At 35.9% G+C, this 21,065-nt stretch overlaps 1 protein-coding gene across 10 annotated transcripts in view; it reads right to left on the reverse strand.

Moving 5' to 3' along the window:
• Positions 1-21,065, reverse strand: part of EML5 (EMAP like 5) — a 174,216-nt gene that overhangs the window by 69,118 nt on the left and 84,033 nt on the right. For 9 of the 10 annotated variants that reach the window (XM_036845009.1, XM_036845007.1, XM_036845008.1 and 6 more), the window contains exons 14-21: positions 20,274-20,460; positions 16,570-16,675; positions 15,021-15,114; positions 13,928-14,028; positions 9,151-9,353; positions 8,022-8,133; positions 6,799-6,926; positions 2,320-2,461 (exon numbers count right to left, since the gene is read on the reverse strand). In XM_036845009.1, coding sequence (XP_036700904.1) covers positions 2,320-2,461; positions 6,799-6,926; positions 8,022-8,133; positions 9,151-9,353; positions 13,928-14,028; positions 15,021-15,114; positions 16,570-16,675; positions 20,274-20,460 — 1,073 coding nt within the window. The remainder of the gene's footprint in view (positions 1-2,319; positions 2,462-6,798; positions 6,927-8,021; positions 8,134-9,150; positions 9,354-13,927; positions 14,029-15,020; positions 15,115-16,569; positions 16,676-20,273; positions 20,461-21,065) is intronic. The other variant, XM_036845010.1, reaches the window with a different exon arrangement.

A 21,065-nucleotide genomic window follows, 5' to 3' on the forward strand; every position in this document is an offset into this window, starting at 1 on the left:
TCTAGAAGCAGTTAAATTAGCATTCAAGAATGAGAGTAAAAAATGAAAACATGTTCAGACTAGTAGTACACCAAGGGCAGGGCAGTGGAAACAGTTCCCCCTGAGGGGCAATATATTGCCAATCAAAAATTTTAAAACAACAATAATAAAACTGAATAAAAATTTTTTTGCTTTTAAAGAATTGCAATGTCAGTGATAAAATATTTCTGCTGCCAAAACAGACCACTCCCACTGTCCTATTCTTATATGCCACTGGTTCATCCAGAGGAAGATGAGAGAATTTCCAACAAGTCCTTACTATGGATATTCTAAAACTGTATTTTAGAAGAAAATGACAAAAGAAAAAGTTTGAGATACAAGAAGAAAAGGTGAACAAAGAAATGCATAAGCATAGATAAATCTAAGTAAACACTGACTGCATGAAACAATAATAATGTCCAATTGAAGGGAGGTTTAAAAAAACAGAGATCCTCAAAAAATTACACTCCTGGGTATTTATCCGAAGAAAACAAAAACACTAAGTCAAAAGGTATATCAACCCGCATGTTCACTGCAGCATTATTTACAATAGCCAAGATATGGAAACAACCCACGTGTCCACGAATGGATGAATGGATAAAGAAAATGTGGTATAGATATGTCTGTATGTATATACATATATATGCATACATACACACTGTAAGATTACTCAGCCATAAAAAAGAATAAACTCTTGCCATTTGCAACAACATGGATGGGCATTGAGGGCATTATGTTAAGTGAAATAAATCAAACAGAGACAGAGAAATACTATATCCCACTTATATATGGAATCTAAAAAAAAACAGCTCAAAGATACAGAGAACAGACTGGTGGTTGCCAGTGGTGGGAGTGGGCAAATGGGTGAAGGGGGTCAAGAGGTACAAACTTCCAGCTATAAAGTAAAGAAGTCATAGACATATAATGTACAGCATGGTGACTACAGTTAGTAATACAGTATTGCATACCTGGAAGCTGCTGAGAGAGTAGATCTTAAAAGTTCTTCTCACGATAAAAAAAAATTTGTAAGTATGTGTAGTGATGTTATTATGGTGATCATTTCACAGTATTTACAAATATTGGATCAATATGTTGTGCACCTGAAACTAATGTAAAGTTCTATGTCAATTATATTTCAATTTAAAAAAAGAAAGAAAATCTGATAGGTAATAAAAACAAGTGTGTTCCAAATCTGACTGGTCAGGACTTCCAATGGACTTGGGTAGGAAAGAATTTTTTGACACAGTGGTTTTCTGTGCACAAAGAGGTGTGACTGTGGTTTTGAAATCTTACTATAACCCTTCACACCGAAAGCTCATGTACAAAACCACTGGTAATTCTCTCCAGTTTTTCAGAAAAAAACAAAGGAGTACAACACACACACACACACACCCCCCCAGAGAATGAAAATGCTGAACATCAATAACTCAAAAAAAAAAAAAAAAGAAAAAAGAAAAAGAAAAAAAAGGGAAGGACAGTGACTAGGGCTCTAGAGTTCTGGAGCTTGTGATTAACTCCAGGGTTTTAGTTAAGCATACACGGTAAATATTTAACAACAGCCCTAGAAAAAGAGAACAGACTTCTATTGACTTTTAAGTCAATAAAAGGAAGCAAAAATAAATCAACTGATTGAATTATAACATGTTACCTAACTTCAACTTGGTCTTTACATTGCTAGCAATTCTTACTTTCATCTGCTTAAGCTATCACATTTCTTTCAGTCACAATTCCCAACTTTTTCAGCCAGAGCTCCTCCTACAATATTCTCATGCTATAAAATAATATTCCCTACCACTTACTAAGAAATTTGAAGCTATTTGTATATCCTCATCTGGCCTAAGTTAATAGTAACAGTCTTGTTCCAACAACTGAAGCTCTTGTCGCTCTATATTGATAGGGTAGCCTCATTTACCTCCTAGAAATGTGCTCAGTTCTGTTTCATCCTAAAATATCCTTCTCTCAACTCTGCTACCCCTTTTTAAGTTAAGGCCTTACTGGTTTCTGATTCTGAATTATACATAATCCATAGTCATAAAGGGTAGAAAACTTAGCTTCTGTTTTCATCCTATATTCTTTTTTCCAAAATGATATTAAAAACTGACTCAGGGTAGGCATGATCATAGTAGGTCCCATAAAGCAAAGACCGGGTATAATTAATTTTCTTCATATACTATCATGAGCAAGTAGACATAGAATAAATATTTTAAGTCTTTTTTATATAGTTACTATTGCTTTCTTACATTTGTGAGGGTTAAATAATTGTGACAATTTGATCTATGCTCAAGTCTGAGAGGCACGTACCCTTTTTAAGTTTCCGGACAGCCAGCATACAATGACTAGGAGAGAGATCCCATATTCTTAAGGTCTTATCATCACTTACAGTAGCACAGATGGGCAGATAAGGATGTGTAGCCAAACCCCACACCTCTCCTTCCATGTGTCCCTGTAAATAAAACATAGTTAAGATCAATTTAACCTAAAGATACTTGTATTTAGAAGAAAACTAAAGACAACATTCAATAATATATAATAATGATAGGATAATGAATAATAGATAAATCTAATAAAACTTTTCTCTTTATCTTTGGAATATACCTTAAAATACCTTCGTAACAATTTTATCTCCACAGTTACAATATAATCAAGTTACTACTGAAATTAGCTTCAAAATCCTACAACATTTCATGTGGAGAAAATAGGAATTGGCTGCCCTGGAATGCTAATAATTGCCATACAGGAGGGACTTCCTGCATGACAGAGCAAGGGAGTACTGCAGACCTGTGCACCAGTGAAACTGGTAGAAATTATTTTAAAAAAATTAAGTCTCTGGAAATGGTTTCGAGGAAATAGAACAAATTAAGAAACATTTACTCAAGAAAATCTGCTAAAATTCAGTAAGAACAGTGAGTTTGCTGTATTTGAACCGAGACACCCCTTTTCTCCCTCTTCCCCACTCACTGACATGAAAACTCCATACCAGATTGATGTAACCAAGAACAAGGGCTGTCTCTCTCCCCAGCCACTAGGGGAGCTTTCTTCCCAGAAGGGGCAGGGGTCAGCATGCCTCATCCTGCCCCCAGCTACCTGCTATTGAGGCTAAATTCTTGGTGATTGCTGCTGAGAGGTGGGAGCTCCCTCCTTCTATCCACCCCCTACTCTGAGATGGAGGCTCTATCTTAGGTGCAGTGGCCAGTAAGAATACTGGGGCCTCAATGTCAACTCAAGAAGACCTGAGGCTACTTGCTCCCTCCCCACCAACTGAGCACTGAGATGTAAAGCAAGGGACACTCAGAAAAAGGAAGCATTCCACTGTTTTCACCCTCAACTACAGAGCCCTGGATCAGAAATTTTTCCCAGAGAGAGAGAGAAGCAAGCCATAAAACAGCTCCTAGCCTCTTCTCAAAGCAACTGACTTCATTTACTACAATGTGGAAAAGTTGAAGCCTAAAGGTGCTCTTGAAAACAATGGAGGTTGTGATGAAAGTTAATTGGGAGGCAACTGACAGACTCACTGGACATGGCTAAAATGAAGGCCAGCTAGTCTGTCTAGGAAAAACAGGAAAATCTCATAGACAATGGGAAGAGACTGCTTAACTTCAGGACAAATCTCAAACAGTAACCTAGGGAACTGTCCCTTTTAAGAAGCCTGAATTTGATTGGTTTAGCCTGTGAAGGACTTTATTCTCCAGGAAAATGTTGAAAACAATAGAGTAATCAGTGAGCAATTAATAGAGTTTAACAGCTGGATGTGGTTAGGGAAAGAGGCCATCAAAGAGGACAGAATACTTCCTAAATCATTTTATGGAGCCAATATTATCCTGATACCAAAACCAGACAGACACCACAAAAAACTACAGACCAATATCCCTTATAAATATGGATGCTAAAATCCTCAACAAAATACTAGCAAACTGATTCCAACAACATATAAAAAGAATTATATACCATGACCTAGTGGGATTAATCCCAGGAATGAAAGGTTGCTTTAAAATCCAAAAATCAATCAATGCAATATACTAATTGCTTTTGACAAATGACACAATCTTTTTTTTTTTTAACGTCTTTACTGGAGTATATAATTGCTTTACATTGTGTTAGTTGCTGCTGTATAACAAAGTGAATCAGCTATACATATACATATATCCCCATATATCCTCCCTCTTGCGTCTCCCTCCCACCCTCCTTATCCCACCCCTCTAGGTGGACACAAAGCACCGAGCTGATCTCCCTGTGCTATGCGGCTGCTTCCCACTAGCTATCTATTTTACATTTGGTAGTGTATATATGTCCATGCCACTCTCTCACTTCGTCCCAGCTTACTCTTCCCTGTCCCCGTGTCCTCAAGTCCATTCTCCATGTCTGCCTCTTTACTCCTGTCCTGTCCCTAGGTTCTTCAGAACCATTTTTTTTTTTAGATTCCATATATATGTGACACAATCTTTTACGATAAAAATAAGCAACAAACTAGGGATAAAAGAGTAATTCCTCAACCTGATAAAGGGCAAAGATGAAAAATCCACAGTTAACATTATACTTAATGGTAAAAGACTGGATGCCTTCTCCCTAGAATTAGAAACAAGACAAGGATGTTTACTCTCATTACTTGTGTTCAACATAGTACTGGCAGTTCCAGGCAGCATAATTAGGTAACAAAAGGAAATAAAAGGCATCCAGATTGTAAAGGGAGAAGTAAAACTATCTTTATTTGCAGATGACATAATCTCTTACAGTATACAGAAAATCCTAAAAAAATCACCAAAAAACTATTAGAAGTAATATATGAGGTAAGTTATTTTAACAAAATAACTACAAGACATGTACACTGAAAACTATAAAACATTGTTGAAAAAAGTTAAAGAAGATCTAAATAAATGGAGAGACCCACGTTCATGGATCAGAAGATTTAATATTGTTAAGAGGCGCCAGTCCCCAAACTGATTCACAGAATACTGCTGCTACAAACATTGCTGTACGTGGTTTTTTTTGGTATATACATGAATGCACTTCTACTGTGTACATACATTCCCGCACTTTTAATTACTATAGTTTTATATTATCTTTATTTCTAGCACAGAGAGCTTCTCAAAAATTTCTTGACTATTTTTGAATAGTTTCTCTTCTAGATGATTAAACAAAATCTTTCCAGAATTTGTGAAAAATCTCATTAGGATATGGATTATGATCATACAGAATTTATTTACATCTTTTATGCCTTTAGTAAAATTTTACAGTTTTCTTAATACACGTCTTGCATATTTTTAGCCATCTTTATTTCTGGTTACTATATAGTTTTCTTTGTGAGTACCATTTTATGTCATATGTGTTAGCTGGTCATTGCTGATATGTAGAAATACTACTGACTTTTACATGTTGACTTTGCATATATGCAATTTGTAGGACTTCTTAATTAGTTCTAATAATTTTTCAGTTTATTCTCTTGAATATTCAAGGCATAGGTTTATAATATCCGCAAATACTGATATCCATCCAGTGTCATCCATTTGCTTCCAACATGTACACCTTTAATTGTTTTGTTTTGTTTTACTGGACTGGCTAAGACCTCACATACAATATTGGACAGTAATGGTGAGACCTGGTATCCTGTCATGTTCCTGACATTTAGGAGACAGTAGATATTTGAAATCTTAAACTTTATCATAAATATTAAAAAAATAATGTTATTTATGACTTCTAAAAATCTTTTCCTACAATTATGAAATTATATTTTTGAATAGGTCCATCTATGGATTCATCTGTAAAAGTGTATTTGTGTTTATATTTTCCAAGAGATCATAAATACGTTAAACACCATGACTCTAACATCTTTTTACTTTAAAGGAATATCATGTGACTGAAATTAAAGAGTAAGACATGAAAGTTTGACAGTTAATTTAATATAAAATGTTTTGTTATTTGCTTACAAATTCTCCTTGTTACATCAGGATATTATGTTAACCTTAAAGCATGTGCAGTGTTCTCATCTACATGTACTCTTTGGTGTCTTAACAGGAGTGAAGTGGGGGCTGGTGAAGAAATCAGTCTGTATTAAGAAAGAACATAATTCTTTTTCAGGGTAAAAGGCAAACCCAAAATGTGTTACTATACAGAGTTGCATGAGGACAATTTTTCATTAGAGTAAACACTACCTCACCTGCTGTGTTTTATAGTATCAAAAACCATAATATACATAGGAAATGTAAACCTGAAAAATTAATACAGCATTCTTGACGGAAATGTTAAGGATTAGCTAATCCTGCTGTTTCATGTTATATTTCTACCACACAAAGTCTGTACTTCTGGATTTTCAAAATCACTAACATATTTTCATGGATAAATGTTTTCAGCAGTAAAATTTTAGCATACATTCATTTTTTACTTTTCTAAGTTAGAAACTTAGAAAGAATGAACTAAACTGAAGAGTTTCATAGAAAAACAACTGCCTTAGGTTCAACAAATGTACTTCAAAGAAATAAAATTAAATATGAAATAAATGGACTGTGTTAAATTAATTACAACTGGCTTTTCTTTCTACTGGTTTCTTGCTTTGCAATAAGAAATTACTGAAAATACTGGCAATTATTCTACATGATAATGTGCATATTATTTACAGATACTACTCATTTAACTATGATTAAATTTATGTTTTTGTAAATATTAACATTAACAAATATTTCCCTAAATAATTTAACATTATTTTTCACCACTGCCAACTTCTGGCTCTTATGTATTGAATCAACTGTATACCAAGGGAAAAGAAAGCATATTAACATTTAAAATTACCTGGACCAGAAGTGTTACTGGGCCACTTTTATCCACTTCTAGTATTTCACCATTCTTTGTGCCAACTAAAAGATGACCATGTCCTAATGATATGGCACGTATAGATGGGTTATCTTCCAAGAGAAGACCTAAAATGTTAAACGGAGATGTTCTTCTAGGTATGAAGTTACTATAATACAAGGGTGTATATACTGCCAATGATGCTATTTTGACGATGCAAATCACGTTACACGGTTGTTTTCTCCTGTATTTTAAGTATTCTAATAAATGTACCACATTTTCCCCAATCATTCAATTTACTAATCTCAAAAGTAAGTACCATTTATATACTACAATTCCATAATTCAATATTATTCCAGATCCCCTACTACCAGTCTGACAACTGTTTCTTTTCCTTTTACATTTGCCCCTCATCCACCTCCTGACCCTCTTAGAGCATGTACAATATTCTGGTTAGTAATTTTAATTCAATTCGATTTAAGATTAATTCATTTATGTTTACTGTACCCTAGGCAGGCTTCAGAGATATACTGGTAAACGTGATAGAGCCAAGCTTCTGCCCTCAAAGAGCATACAAAGAGGAAAACAGACCTTGTGTGAGGAGCATACTGAAAATGGAACAAAAGGGAATTTAACCTTTTGTGAGGGGGAGAGGGGATGTGAGTGTAAGGAATCATTCTAGAAGAAACAGTGTTTGAGATCTGAAAAATGAGCATATGGTCAGGTAACTGGAGGAAGCAGGAGGGAGGAGAAAGGGGAAATTCTAGGCAAAAGTGACAGCATACAGGAAGGCCTGGAGGTCAGACACAGAGCGCTGTAGTGCCTTAACGCACTATGAGAAAGGGTAAAGGAAGAAGGGCCTGCAAGGCTAGAGAGGGAGGGTCAACAAAACACTAAGATGAAACAAAAGGCCAAGTTTGAAAACAATTCCCTGACTGGTGGTAAATGTGACACTCACATGGCGATTTTCTTTGAAAAATTAAAAATGTTAAAAATTAACACTAATAATCTTGTATTTGTTTATATTTTACTATGTGTATCACTGAAAATAGATTTTGAAAGGACAGCAATGATTCTGGCATCCAGTTAAGCGGCTTCTCTTAGTGAATTCTGATGCCAGTCTAGTAAAGAAGGAAAAATATACCCCAGGTGCTCCACCTCAGTGCCCACCATGTTAATAAGCAATTAATCTTTTTTCCACAAATCTCAAAATCTCAAATCACCTTTAGATCCTGGGGCCAAAGCAGCTCTTTTTATAGCATAGGTCTTGAGACATCTTTCAAAGGAGTCATCCCAAAGAGCTACTACCCCATCTTTCCCTCCAGTTACGAATCCCTACAAAAGTAAAAGTTTTAAGTTAATGAAGAGTATGAAGTTAAATGAAGTTAAATATTTAAAAAATAATAACCTTCTTTTATATTGAAAAACTCTAGAGGAAAGAATATTTATAGCCAAAAGTTACAGCTTGTAAAAAACAGAAATTAGCATAGAATCCATTATGTTTTTTTAAACATCAACGTGGAATTTGCAAAAATATTTACAGTGACACAAAACATTCTACTTTTAGAATAGGACTTTAAAAACACAGTTTGCAATTTGGAACCATAAAGTAGCTCTACCACTTTCAGCACCTTCTCCTGGAGACTTCATAATCTCATCCTTTAAAAAGAAGGGATGATAATAATAGCTACGGGACTTCCCTGGTGGCTCAGTGGTTAAGAATCCGCCTGCCAATGCAGGCGACACGGGTTCGAGCCCTGGTCTGGGAAGATCCCACATGCCGCGGAGCAACTAAGCCCATGTGCCACAACTACTGAGCCTGTGCTCCAGAGCCCGTGAGCAACAACTACTGAGCCTGCGTGCTGCAACTACTGAAGCCCACGTGCCTAGAGCCCGTGCTCTGCAACAAGAGAAGCCACCACAATAAGAAGCCTGCGCACTGCAACGAAGAGTAGCCCCCCGCTCGCCACAACTAGAGAAAGTCCGCGCGCAGCAACGAAGACCCAACACAGCCAAAAATAAACAAATAAAACAAATAAGTTTATTAAAAAAAAAATGATAGCTACCTCACAGGATATGGTGATAACATATAAAGTACTTAAACAATCTCTGACTCATAGTAAGCGATTAATAAATACTAAGTTAAACTTTTTTTTTTAATAACAGCAGACCTATTTCACTCTGGGTTCAGGAGTTTGAAAAGAGGAATAAAATACGGTCAGGAAGACTCTAGCTCACATATTATTATTGGGTAGCTCAGCTAAGTAGAAAGGTAGTGTCCCTGTACTTGTGAAAATGTTCTGCACTCCATGATCAAACTATGTTTAACTTAAAATTTATTAGGTTACTTACTTTTTCCAATGCATGCATACTGAACACTGGTCCATCATGTGCTTTAACTGTCTTTACAAGAAAGATGTCTCTCCAGATACACACATCTCCTGTGGATGTTCCAGAAAAAGCCATCTCTTCAGTCCATCCATATACTGCACACATCATTGTGTCATTTTTCCCCAGTGTGCCTACGTAGCCTTTTCTTCCAATCAATCCTCCCCCTGGTTCATAAAAAACATTATGAAAGTACCACTCTCAAAACGTATAAAATTCAAAGCAATAAAATTTCTCTTCTGCTGTTGTTCTTGTTTAAAGAGAAAGACATGTAACAGTAAGGAGAGTTAAAAAGAAAACTAAAGGTCTCTCAGTCAGTGACTTGGGCAACACCTTGCTTGGCTACGGCAGGCATACCCATGGCTGCTTTCAGGTCATAGCTTTTTGGATAAACAAAAATATGTACTAAGTTAGTTTAAATCAGTCTTTTGATCAATATTTTAAAAATTATATTATGACATATTTAATACAAAAAGTAAAAAAAATACAATAAGCTCTTCTATATCCATTATCAACTTACATAAAATTACTAAACAATCAAAACATATGCCAATCCCATCTCCCTTCTTCACCTGCTACTATTCTGAATGTGATCTTGATTATTCTCACACATTCCCTTATACATATTTTACTACTTATTTTTGAATTCTTAGGTAACATGTCATTATTTTTCATGTTTAAAATTTTCTATAAATACATATCCTATATGTATTCTTTTGCAACCTGCTTTTTTCACCAACAATTTGTTGTGGAGTTTTATACATGTTGATTTGTACCCCTAGAAAACTCATTTTCCCGACTATATAGCATTCCATTATATAAATACAACATTTTCCTATTAACGGGGACTTAATAAAGTTGCTTCCAAGATTTTGCTATTGAAAACAATGCTGCTTTAAACACTCCTGCAAGGGCCTCTTCTATAAAAGTGCAAGAGATTCTCTAGGAATGCCTAGGAATGGTCATAGGGTATTTGCAAAAGAACAGCATGTAGATGAGAGGTATCAGCTCTGTGACCAAACTGTCCTCTAAAGTCGATACACCAACATATATTCCCATTAATAGTGAAAGGAGTTCCTGTTGTTTCCCACCTTTCAGAACACTTGGTATTATCAGACTGGGGGATGTGAAATATCAACCGAATTTTATTGTGGTTTTAACTTGCATTTCTCCAATTATTCATGAGCTTTATCATCTTTTCCTATTTTTATTGGTCATTCATTATCTATTGATATCTTTTGCCCATTTTTCCAAATGAACTCATTCATTCATTCATTTATTCAAGAAATATATATAGATACCAGACACTATTTAAGGCAATGGGGGCAGAGCTATGAACAACACAGACAAGACAACAAAATTCCCTGCTTTCATGGAGCTTCCTGGTGAGAGACAGTCAATAAATATGACAAATAAGTAAAATGTGCAGGATGTTAGATGATGACGGGTGCTATGGAGAAAATGTAAGCATAAAAGGGAGATAAGAAATGAGAGGGGTCCATTTTAAGAAGAGTGGTTAAGAAAGGCCTCATTGAGCAGGTGGTATCTGCATGAAGACCTGAAGGAGGTAGCAAGAGCAAGCCATGCAAAAAGAGCCTTCAAGACAGAGGAATCAGCAAACGCAAAGGCCCCAAGGCAGGAATGTGACAAGAATCTTCAGGGAACAACTAGGGAGGCCAGTATGGAGTAGCAAAGAAAGTAAGGGAGGCAGTAATGGGAGATGGGGTCAGAGAGGTCAAAGGCAGCACTACAGGCCATGGTAAGGATTTAACTTTTACTCTTTATGAGATGAAAAACATTTGGGTGGTGGAATGACAAGACTTGGCATCTCACTTATTACCAGGTTCATTGTGATTTCTGGGTTGAGGGTAATTTGAATAGCGGCAAGGATGAAAAGAGTTAGAAGGCTATTTCAATCATCTGGGCAAATGATAAGGGTGACATGGGTCTGGTGATAACATAGAAGATGATGAAAAGGAGTCATATTCCAAATGTATTCAGAAGACTGTCTTTTAACATATCAGCCAGAGTTGTTAGTGCACTTGGAAGGGCAGTTAAGTCAAGTGGTGAAGGGGAAAAAACAGGTTAGACTTCTCTCAAAAGAAGGAGAAGATAACTCACAAATTTAAAGTGTAAACAACTGTGTGGATGTGTTTTAGTGCATAGGTAAGAAGAGAAATTGATTAGCAACTGGAGGGTAGAGCTCAAAGAGTGTTTTTGTTTGGTTTTACTTACTTAAGATGGAGAAATAACACCACATTTATATACTGAAGGAAAAGAGTTGGTAGAGAAGGAAAACTGATAATGCAAGAGAGAAAGGGAAGAAGAGTTGGAATGATGTCCTTGAATAGGTGAGAGATGGGATCTAGTGCACAAGTGGAGGGGACTGGGTTTCACTAGAGCACAGATTATCCATCCAGAGCAGGGTCAGCAAACTATGGGCTGTAGGCCAAATCCTGCCATCACCTGTTTTTGTTCAATGCCCACTGGAGCACAGCTGCAGTGGCTATGTCGGTTCTCTTCTCTGCTCCCAGAGCCTGCCTCCCTGACTTTTGGCTGCCAAGTAGCAGCCGCCTAGGGCCCGAGCTGGTCACCATCCACAAGTTGAGGACTTTGCTATGGCAACTGTTGGGCACCCAGCAGTGAAATCACAGTCCAGGAGTTGCCTGGCCTCTGGCCATCTGCCCAAGTTGAGAAGGTAGGGCTCTCCAGGAGGAGAAGACACACTAGAATCAGTGTGTTGCTAGGGCAGAGTGAGGCTGACTATGGTCTCCCCCGAGCCCAACCTACAAGTCCTGTTCACTGCAGCAGGCTGATCTTGGAGGGAATGTCTCCAGTTAACGGCAACTGGGTGCAAACTGGGTACGGCAAGGCAGGAGTTTTCTCTCTTGTTCTCTGAGTACCTATATAATATTCTTGATTTTGTCTCTGTGTCTGGAAAGTCTAAAATATTTACTATTTGGCCATTTACAGAGTTTTTCCCCTCTGGTTTAGATAATCATTTTTGAGTTTTCTGATACACACAGCATAACATGTTTGTATTGTACAAGGTCATACCAGCCATGGAATAGAGTTCAAATTCCTTAGAGATTAATAATTCATAACTTGCAATTCTCAAAGCCTATATCTGGGATAGGAGGTACGAAGCTCCCTTTCAGCCTTAGTCCTACGTCATCTTTAACTTAGTTTACATAAAGCTATGCATTTAGCGGGTAGACAGATGGCATTTATTCAGATTAATAAAGTGGGTACTTATTTCCCAGTTGACTACTGAACTCTGGATCAGAACCTCAAAGTGAGGAATGCTGAAATGCACTAAAGTCTTAACATTTATTCTTTTATGGTTCAGTTTCAGGTCTACTTTATGACAAATCAAAATTAAGGAAAAAAGTTATTCAATTGTAAATCTTTTCATTTTAAGGCTATTTACTTTCTTTAAGTCTCTTATTTCAGACAAACTTATAGTTTTTTTTTTTTTTTCAAAACCGCAATAATAGCATTACTTGCTGGGTATTTGCAATTCCAAGTGACTAAGATACTCAAAAGTTTCGTTTAAATGAATGCGAATGAAAATTACAAATGTGAAGATACTTCTTTTTACTTTGTAAATGTATATACACTATGATCTGATGAGTCTGTGATAAAGTATTAAAACAGGTCTGAAAATCGACTCATGTCCTATGTAGTTTACAATTTGAAAGCTAATTCAATTTGGGAAATATCTTCACTAAGCCTATTCTTTTCTAACCTATGTCTCACTTCTCTCTATAGCTATGTATTTTATCTGAAAGGTTTAAGTGTACTAAGACTTTGTCAAATTGCTGGAATTTATAAGTATGCTATTTGATTTGGAAAAGAGACTTTTTAATTTTAAAATATGAACTTCTACAGTCACTAATTTACTAAATGACTAAAGTAATATAACATTCCATTTCTGTATCATTTTATAGCACATAAAGAATTTTGACACAATTTCTCATTTTTAGTTTAGACTAAAAAACATGTCTTCAACAGAAGAACGAAGTCTGGACATCACTTGATTAATCTCATAAGTTAAATTCTTTTGCAAATATGAATACTATATCAATGCAGCCAATAAATAATGATAAAATAAATCTTAACTTTGTTTAAAATGTATCAAGACAACTGTGAATCATTCTTTTAAAAAAATAAACTTTTCACTTTTGAGAATTTTAGATTTTCATAAAAGATGCAAAGTAACACAGAGTGTTCTCATATACTGCTCGCCCGCCCAGTTTCCCATAACATTAACATGTTACAATACTACAGACTACTTGTCAAAACTAAAAAACCGATATATTTGATATATTACTATTAACTGAACTCTAGAATTCATTCAGATTTCACCTATTTTTCAACTAATGAAACTTCTGTTCCAGGATCCAATTTAGGATACCACACTGTACTTAACCAAATCGCTTTTAAAAGTAATAGTTTCTACCAAATGTAAAATAGATAGCTAGTGAGAAGCAGCCGCATAGCACAGGGAGATCAGCTCGGTGCTTTGTGACCACCTAGAGGGGTGGGAAAGGGAGGGTGGGAGGGAGACGCAAGAGGGAGGAGATATGGGGATATATGTATATGTATAGCTGATTCACTTTGTTATAAAGCAGAAATTAACACACCATTGTAAAGCAATTATACTCCAATAAAGATGTTAAAAAAAAAAAAGTAATAGTTTCTTAAATTTCAAAGTAGCAAAAAAGAAGCACTTCCTTACCTGCTCTACGCCAAAATTTCATGTGTTTAATTCCAGCTGTAATTAATTTATCAGGCACGTACGGGTTCATCTTTACAACAAAAATCTTATCTTTACTTCCTCTGAAATAAATACCAAAATGTTTTAACTCTGAAGATAAATCTCTCCTGTAATAACCTTTTGCCTAATCCATACCCTATCTTGATTACTCCATTACTAAATGCTTGGCCCACTTGTCTCTTAGGTTTAGGCTACATAATCATGCGTTTGTACATTTGTTATTTTGTTATTATTTTAATTTATTAACTTCTCTGAACAGAATCTTAAAAGATAGGAATAGTGAGAACTGAACTTCTTTCGGATAGCACCTACTATAGTACTGTACATAGAGAATGCCATTTGTGGCATGAATGAGTTAAAGAAAAATAAAATTTTATAGTACTCTGTTACAGCTTAATATAGTCTTTCCAAATACAAAATCCTCTTAAACTATCTTTTATTTGGGTCCTGTCTATATACTCTGAAAAAAGCATTTATCTATATTTTAAAAGTGCTTTTATGTATCACTTTAGGGAATAGGAAGTTAAAAAAATAAGTCTCTGAAACTGTTAACTATTTCCTCCTTTAAAGCAATTGCTAATATTTTTTATTATTATGAAATAATAATGCTCACTGTAGAAAATTTAGAAAATGAAAACTATAACAGAGAAAATAAAAATAATCTATAACTTCTTTGTGATACATGTGTGTATGTATCTCCTTTCACTCAAATATATAAAATGAGTATTTTATAATGTTTTCAATGACTACAGAATAGCTTATCTTACAGTGGAATTCACTCTACCTATAAATGGAGATTTTTGATAATCACTACTTTGAATATCATATTACAGTTACATTAAAAAGTGTGTTCACAAGGGATAAACCTACAAATGAATCATGAAATCATTTGTCTTTTTACCACGATTATACTATTTATTCAATGGTAATAAAGACGGCAACAATTTAAAAAGTTATATTTGCTTGATTTCAAAACTGTTATAAGTAAAAAAAAAATTTTAAGTCCAAGGTAATTTCAGTATTTTGCCAATGTGATATCAAGTTTTTTCCCTACCTTGCTATCGAAAGTTTCTCTCCTTTTTTCCAGTCCCACAGCACAACAGTGTGGCTATCATCTATTCCAACTGAAGCCAAACGTTTCCCATCCGCTATGAAAATTAATCACAGAGACAGACTGATCATTAACATTCAGAAGATAAAAAACACTCAGTACATATTCTGATACCACAACACTATATTTAAAATTTTATAAAATATTGTTAAATGTTAGGCACACATACAGCTATGAAACAAAAAGCAGAATTTATGAGGAGGGGGAAGAATAGTTTCTCAATGCATCTAAACCTATCTGCTGACTTCTTCCTCTGACTTCACTTACCTCATCTTCTACCAGCTTAAGATAGGGGAAAGGAGGAAGATAAGAAAAGTAGAAAAAAGATATTTAAAAGATGAGAAGGAAAGGGAAAACTAAGAAGGAAGGAAGGAAGAAGTGATATACACCAATGAATTTCACCATAGGAACTCTACTGTGATATAAGAAGTCATAGGGATTACAAAAAGTGAATCAAATGCAAAAGACATAGGTTACAAATACATATTGCTGTTTAATATGACTGTAGTGAAGGTCAATTATTCTAGTTGTTACTACCATCAAGCAACAAGTAATGACTATTAGACAAGAGATTGCGCTAAGTCAGTCATGCTGGCAGGTGTGCATATGTTTATAGGTTGTAAAGGCAATCTATAATAAAACATTTGCCACTCTGCCACACTTTTTGCAAACCTCAATTAGTTTGTTATCGCTACCAGTGGTATTTTTCTTGTTGACTCCTTTACCTTTAGAAACCTTTTATTTTTCTTGTTGACTCCTTTACCTTAAGAAACCTTTACCAAAGGTTTCTTCACCTTTGGCAGATATTAATATGTGTATATACATTTCCCCCCACAAACTATAGCAATTCACTATCACTTCAGTCAGAGCAGCAGAAAGCACAAATTTACTGTTTCTTAATATAAAATTCTCTATTAATGGTATTTCCCCACTCTTCCCAATCCATACCCCAGCTTTCACTGTAGATCTATCTGTATGTAGTTGTTAAACTTTTATATATGTAGCAAAGAGTTAACGTGATCTGAAATTATTTTGATAAGACAGATTGGAATTGTCACTTCATAGAAATGTTATACAACAAATATTTCAGTTCTCACCTCTTTCTTAGCTTTCACCCTAAACATTTTCAAAGTTTACTCTGTGGCTGCAAAACATTAAATGAGACCAGGGTTTGCCCAAGGTGGGAAATACATACCACTAGTGGTAACTGAGACAGTTTCAGAGGTTATGTAGACAAACATTTTTTATTTTAATAGAAACATCTTTATAATAATGGGTATTAAAATTACACTCATTAAGTTATTATTATAAACCAGCTAGCAAACCCACACTTTCAGAGCCTTGATTGGTTAGGACAACAGTATGCACATTTGATAAAAAATCGTGAAGGTCACTATTAAATGACAAGTTTAGGCAAAACTAATTTAGACTAAAATGCTATGTATTGCCTCTGCATTTTGATCATTCTTACTGAGATAGAAAACTGCCTTACCTGAGAAATCAACAGCACAGACACCATATTGGTGATAGCCCTTTAATATTGACAATGGTTTAATGGTCTCTGTGTCCCATATGTGAACTGAGGGATCCCTACCTACCTAAAATAGAAAGAATTATAAAAGTCATTTTATGCAATTAAATTGTTTATTTTCATATCTATAAAAGGAAATAAAACAGGAGACTTAACAGCCTTTGTCATATTTGCTATAAATATTTATCAAATAAAAAGTATAAAGCAGACTGTATATGTGATCAACATTTTTCCCTTACATTTGTTGAAAAGCTAATGAGACTAGTCTCAGTGTTTCTAGGAATGTTCTACAACTACGTAGCTCCTAAACCTCATCCTATACTTCATCAATAAAGATAATGCTTACCAAGCATCTATTATTGGCAGCGTTACCATGCTAGGTACAATGAGCACTAAGACAATTAGACAAATTTTGCAAACTCATTGGGAAAACGAGATATTTTCCATTAAAATAAGGACATCTGGTAATACATGCTTAATGGGGATGAAAAGGCTGTAGAGAAAATCTTCATGGAAGAGATGCTACTTGACGCGGGCCTTCAAAAAGTGTAGGTCTCGGGCTTCCCTGGTGGTGCAGTGGTTGAGAATCTGCCTGCCAATGCAGGGGACACGGGTTCGAGCCCTGGTCCGGGAAGATCCCACATGCCGCGGAGCAACTAAGCCCGTGAGCCACAACTACTGAGCCTGCACTCTAGAGCCCGGGAGCCACAACTACTGAGCCCGTGTGCCTAGAGCCCATGCTCCGCAACAAGAGAAGCCACCACAATGAGAAGTCCGTGCACTGCAAGGAAGAGTAGCCCCCACTCACCGCAACTAGAGAAAAGCCCACGCACAGCAACAAAGACCCAACACAGCCATAAACAAATAAATAAATAATTAAAAAAAAAAAAAAAAAAAAGTGTAGGTCTTAGATAAAAACAGAAGCAAGCAAGTATATTCTAGGCTAGGATAATGGTGTAAACAAGATACAGAGGGGTTAAAGCACCAAGCAGGTTAACAAGACTTAATTCTTAATTATTCCTCTAGACTCAAGTAATCACTTCCTTTTTTTTAAAAAAATTATTTATTTATTTTATTTATTTATGGCTGTGTTGGGTCTTCGTTTCTGTGCGAGGGCTTTCTCTAGTTGCGGCAAGTGGGGGCCACTCTTCATTGCGGTGCGCGGGCCTCTCACTATCGCGGCCTCTCTTGTTGCGGAGCACAGGCTCCAGACGTGCAGGCTCAGTAATTGTGGCTCACGGGCGTAGTTGCTCCGCGGCATGTGGGATCTTCCCAGACCAGGGCTCGAACCCGTGTCCCCTGCATTGGCAGGCAGATTCTCAATCACTGCGCCACCAGGGAAGCCCCCAAGTAATCACTTTCTTTATACAGATTAAGAGATATAATAACTTTGCCTATGAAGGCAACTCCTGAAATAACTAATTATAGCTGCCAATTACTGTTAATTTTGAGATTGGTTTTATATAAAGACATAACAAAAAACAATACTGCAATCAGTCAATATTTCACTAAGTTATTAACTGCTTTCCTCTGTCCTGTCATTTCTCTACAGATCTACTGTTTTCTATATAAGCTGGAGTTCTAAACCACCATTCTGAGTTACTTTTGGTGTAGGTTTCTCCCAGGTGATATGAATTGCACCCGTTAATAAACTTTTTGTTTTTCTCTTGTTAATCTGTTTTTTTTTTTTTTCTTTGGCTGTGCCTCATGGATTGCAGGATCTTAGTTCCCCGACCAGGGATCGAACCCGGGTCCCCTGCAGTGGAAGCGCAGAGTCCCAACCACTGGACCACCAGCGAATTCCCCTAATCTGTCTCTCTGTTAGAGTTCAGGCTAAAAGCCTAGCAGAGGAAGAGGTCATTGGGTATCCAGGGATGTCCTGTGGGCATACTGACTTTTAGTTTAATTTGGCCCAAACTCCCTAAAATTCCAGAATTATGGTAGTAAATGACCAGTTTTTACAGTTTTCATTCCAGTAGTAGCAGAATAATGTCCAAACTCCTTGCCACAGCACAATGGGTACATAATTCTGTTTTAAGAGGAACCATTTATATAAACTAAAGGTGAAAGTAAATGGTGCCCCTGAGGCCCCTGCCAACCCATTTAATTAGTTCTTCCGCTAATGTCCATCATGCACTCTAAGATTTGAATACTTTGCGCTGCTCACAGTTATTTAAAGAAGTTGTATTTTTATTTTTTAATTTTTTCCCCTACTGTTACACGTGATATGACACACTTGAAATACATTCCCCAACCTCCCCTCTGTCAGGTAAACTACTCAGCTCAAATGTCATCATCTCTATGAGGGTTTCCCTGATTCCATTAGGCACGATATATCAGTCCTTTATAATATTTCAAGAGCGCTTTATACATATCTCTAGCCTAGTGGTTCTCAGCAGCGGGTGACTTGCCTCCCAAATGCTGTCTGGAGACATTTTTGGTTGTCACAGCTGGGATGGGTGGTGTTACTGGCCTCTAGTCCGTAGAGGCCAGAGATGCTGCTAAACATCCTACAATGCACAGGATGGCATTATACACAAAAATGCAACTATCTTTACAACAAAGAATTATCTGGCCCAAAATGTCAACAGTGCCAAGGTAAGAAGCCCTGATCTATACTTATGACACTGTATCACAATTTTCTTGCGTGTTTGTCTTCCCCCACAGAGTATGAATGTTTTACCATGGCAAGATGTTTTATTTATATTCCCAGAGTCTTTCCTGGTACACAGCACATGCTCTATGAATGTTTTTGAATGAATAGAAGAAAGGAGGGAGAAAAGGAGGGAAGGAAAGGAAGGAGAAAAGGAAAGAGTCAGAGGAGGTACAAACAGAGGGAGGGAAGATGGGAGAAAGAAAAAGGGAAGAGCTTTCTCTCCTTTCAGGGAAGCTACATAGGATGATGCTAGTTTCCTACTCCCACCCTCAGTATATCCCAGAAGGTATACTTACCCAGTATTTAAAGCCAAACAGACTAAGGGCTTTAGGCTTTACCACTTATTAGCTGAGAGATCTTTGAGAAAATTATCTAATTTCTTTAAACCTAAACTTCCTCATTTATAAACTGGGGGAAATGGTTTCACTCTCATAGAGGTGAGGTGAGAATAAAATAATATACATTAAGAACCTAGTAAAGTGCTTACACACAGTGAGAATTTATAAATATCACCCTTTCCCTTCCTTCTCTAAGAACATCCATATAGAGAGGTATCAGTTATGACTTTTCTCTGTGTTTTCCACTTTGGTAAACCCGAATATGTTACTATCATGATTGTAAAATAAAAACATAGTCATCCTGTTTGTCACAGAACATTTCTTAGATAACTTATATTATCTTAAATAATTTAAAAACCAGATTTCTAGTCTTTACGGTTTTTGTAATTTTTACTCATAAATTTAAAAAATTAATATTATCGTGACAGAAAGGTGTCAAGCCAGAGCTCATAGTTCCAAATTCAAATTACAATAAGTAAAACAATAAAACTCTAAGGAAAACTATAAGAAAAATGTTTCATTTGTAATATGAAAATAAAATCCCATTCTAAAGAATTCTTCATTTCCTAGAATACAAAAGATAAGGAAAAAAATGGACTAACTTAACTTTAAACCCAAACGAAGGTCTAACCTATCTGGCCTGTTGTCGCATAGTCTTTCAAAGGACCTACCTGGCCTGTTGCCACATAGTCTTTCACAGGATGAATAGCCAGGCAGAGAATATCATCATCATGACCCAGGTAAAAGCGCTGTGTGTTCTGCTGTCGATTATAAATGACACCCACTGCTGCCACATGGTACACAATTTCACCAATTTGAGTATAAAACAGATTACTTCGACAGTCATAACCTCTGTAACTAAATATAGAAAAATCATATAACATTAACTTTGGCCTTTTACTGATAAATATGGACTATACAGAGGACATTCAATTTCCAGTTTTACAAGATACTGAACAATTTTAAAAAATACAAATATCTCAGATCCCATAAACTTTTGTGAACTGCTCTGATTACAAATAGCTAAATCCAAGCTACAACACTCAATGAAAAAAGGTGCAGAAAAGTGTATATTGTACACTAATATTTGCATAATACTAAATTCGTATACTATAAAGCAAAAAGTTGCTTTTTTACTAGTGAAAGGGTATAGAAAAGAATATATATTTGTATTTGTTTGTACTATATTATACATAAATATTTCTGAAACTAGGTTAACAGTGATTCCCTTTGGGTAGGGGGGAAATGATGGCTGGGAGGGCAGAGGTGGGAAGAAGATTTTCAGAGTGTATCCTTTTATACACATTGTTCAACCATGAGAATAAAATATATCAATATATATTACAAAAATAAGTTTAAACAATTTAAAAATATTATACACATCCAGAAAACAAGTAGTCAAATCCTCTCAAAAATGATCAATATAAATAAAATAGATAACTAATAAGGACCTACTGAATAGC

This window comes from Balaenoptera musculus, chromosome 2 (genome assembly GCF_009873245.2).
Source record: "Balaenoptera musculus isolate JJ_BM4_2016_0621 chromosome 2, mBalMus1.pri.v3, whole genome shotgun sequence".
Lineage (NCBI taxonomy): Eukaryota > Metazoa > Chordata > Mammalia > Artiodactyla > Balaenopteridae > Balaenoptera > Balaenoptera musculus.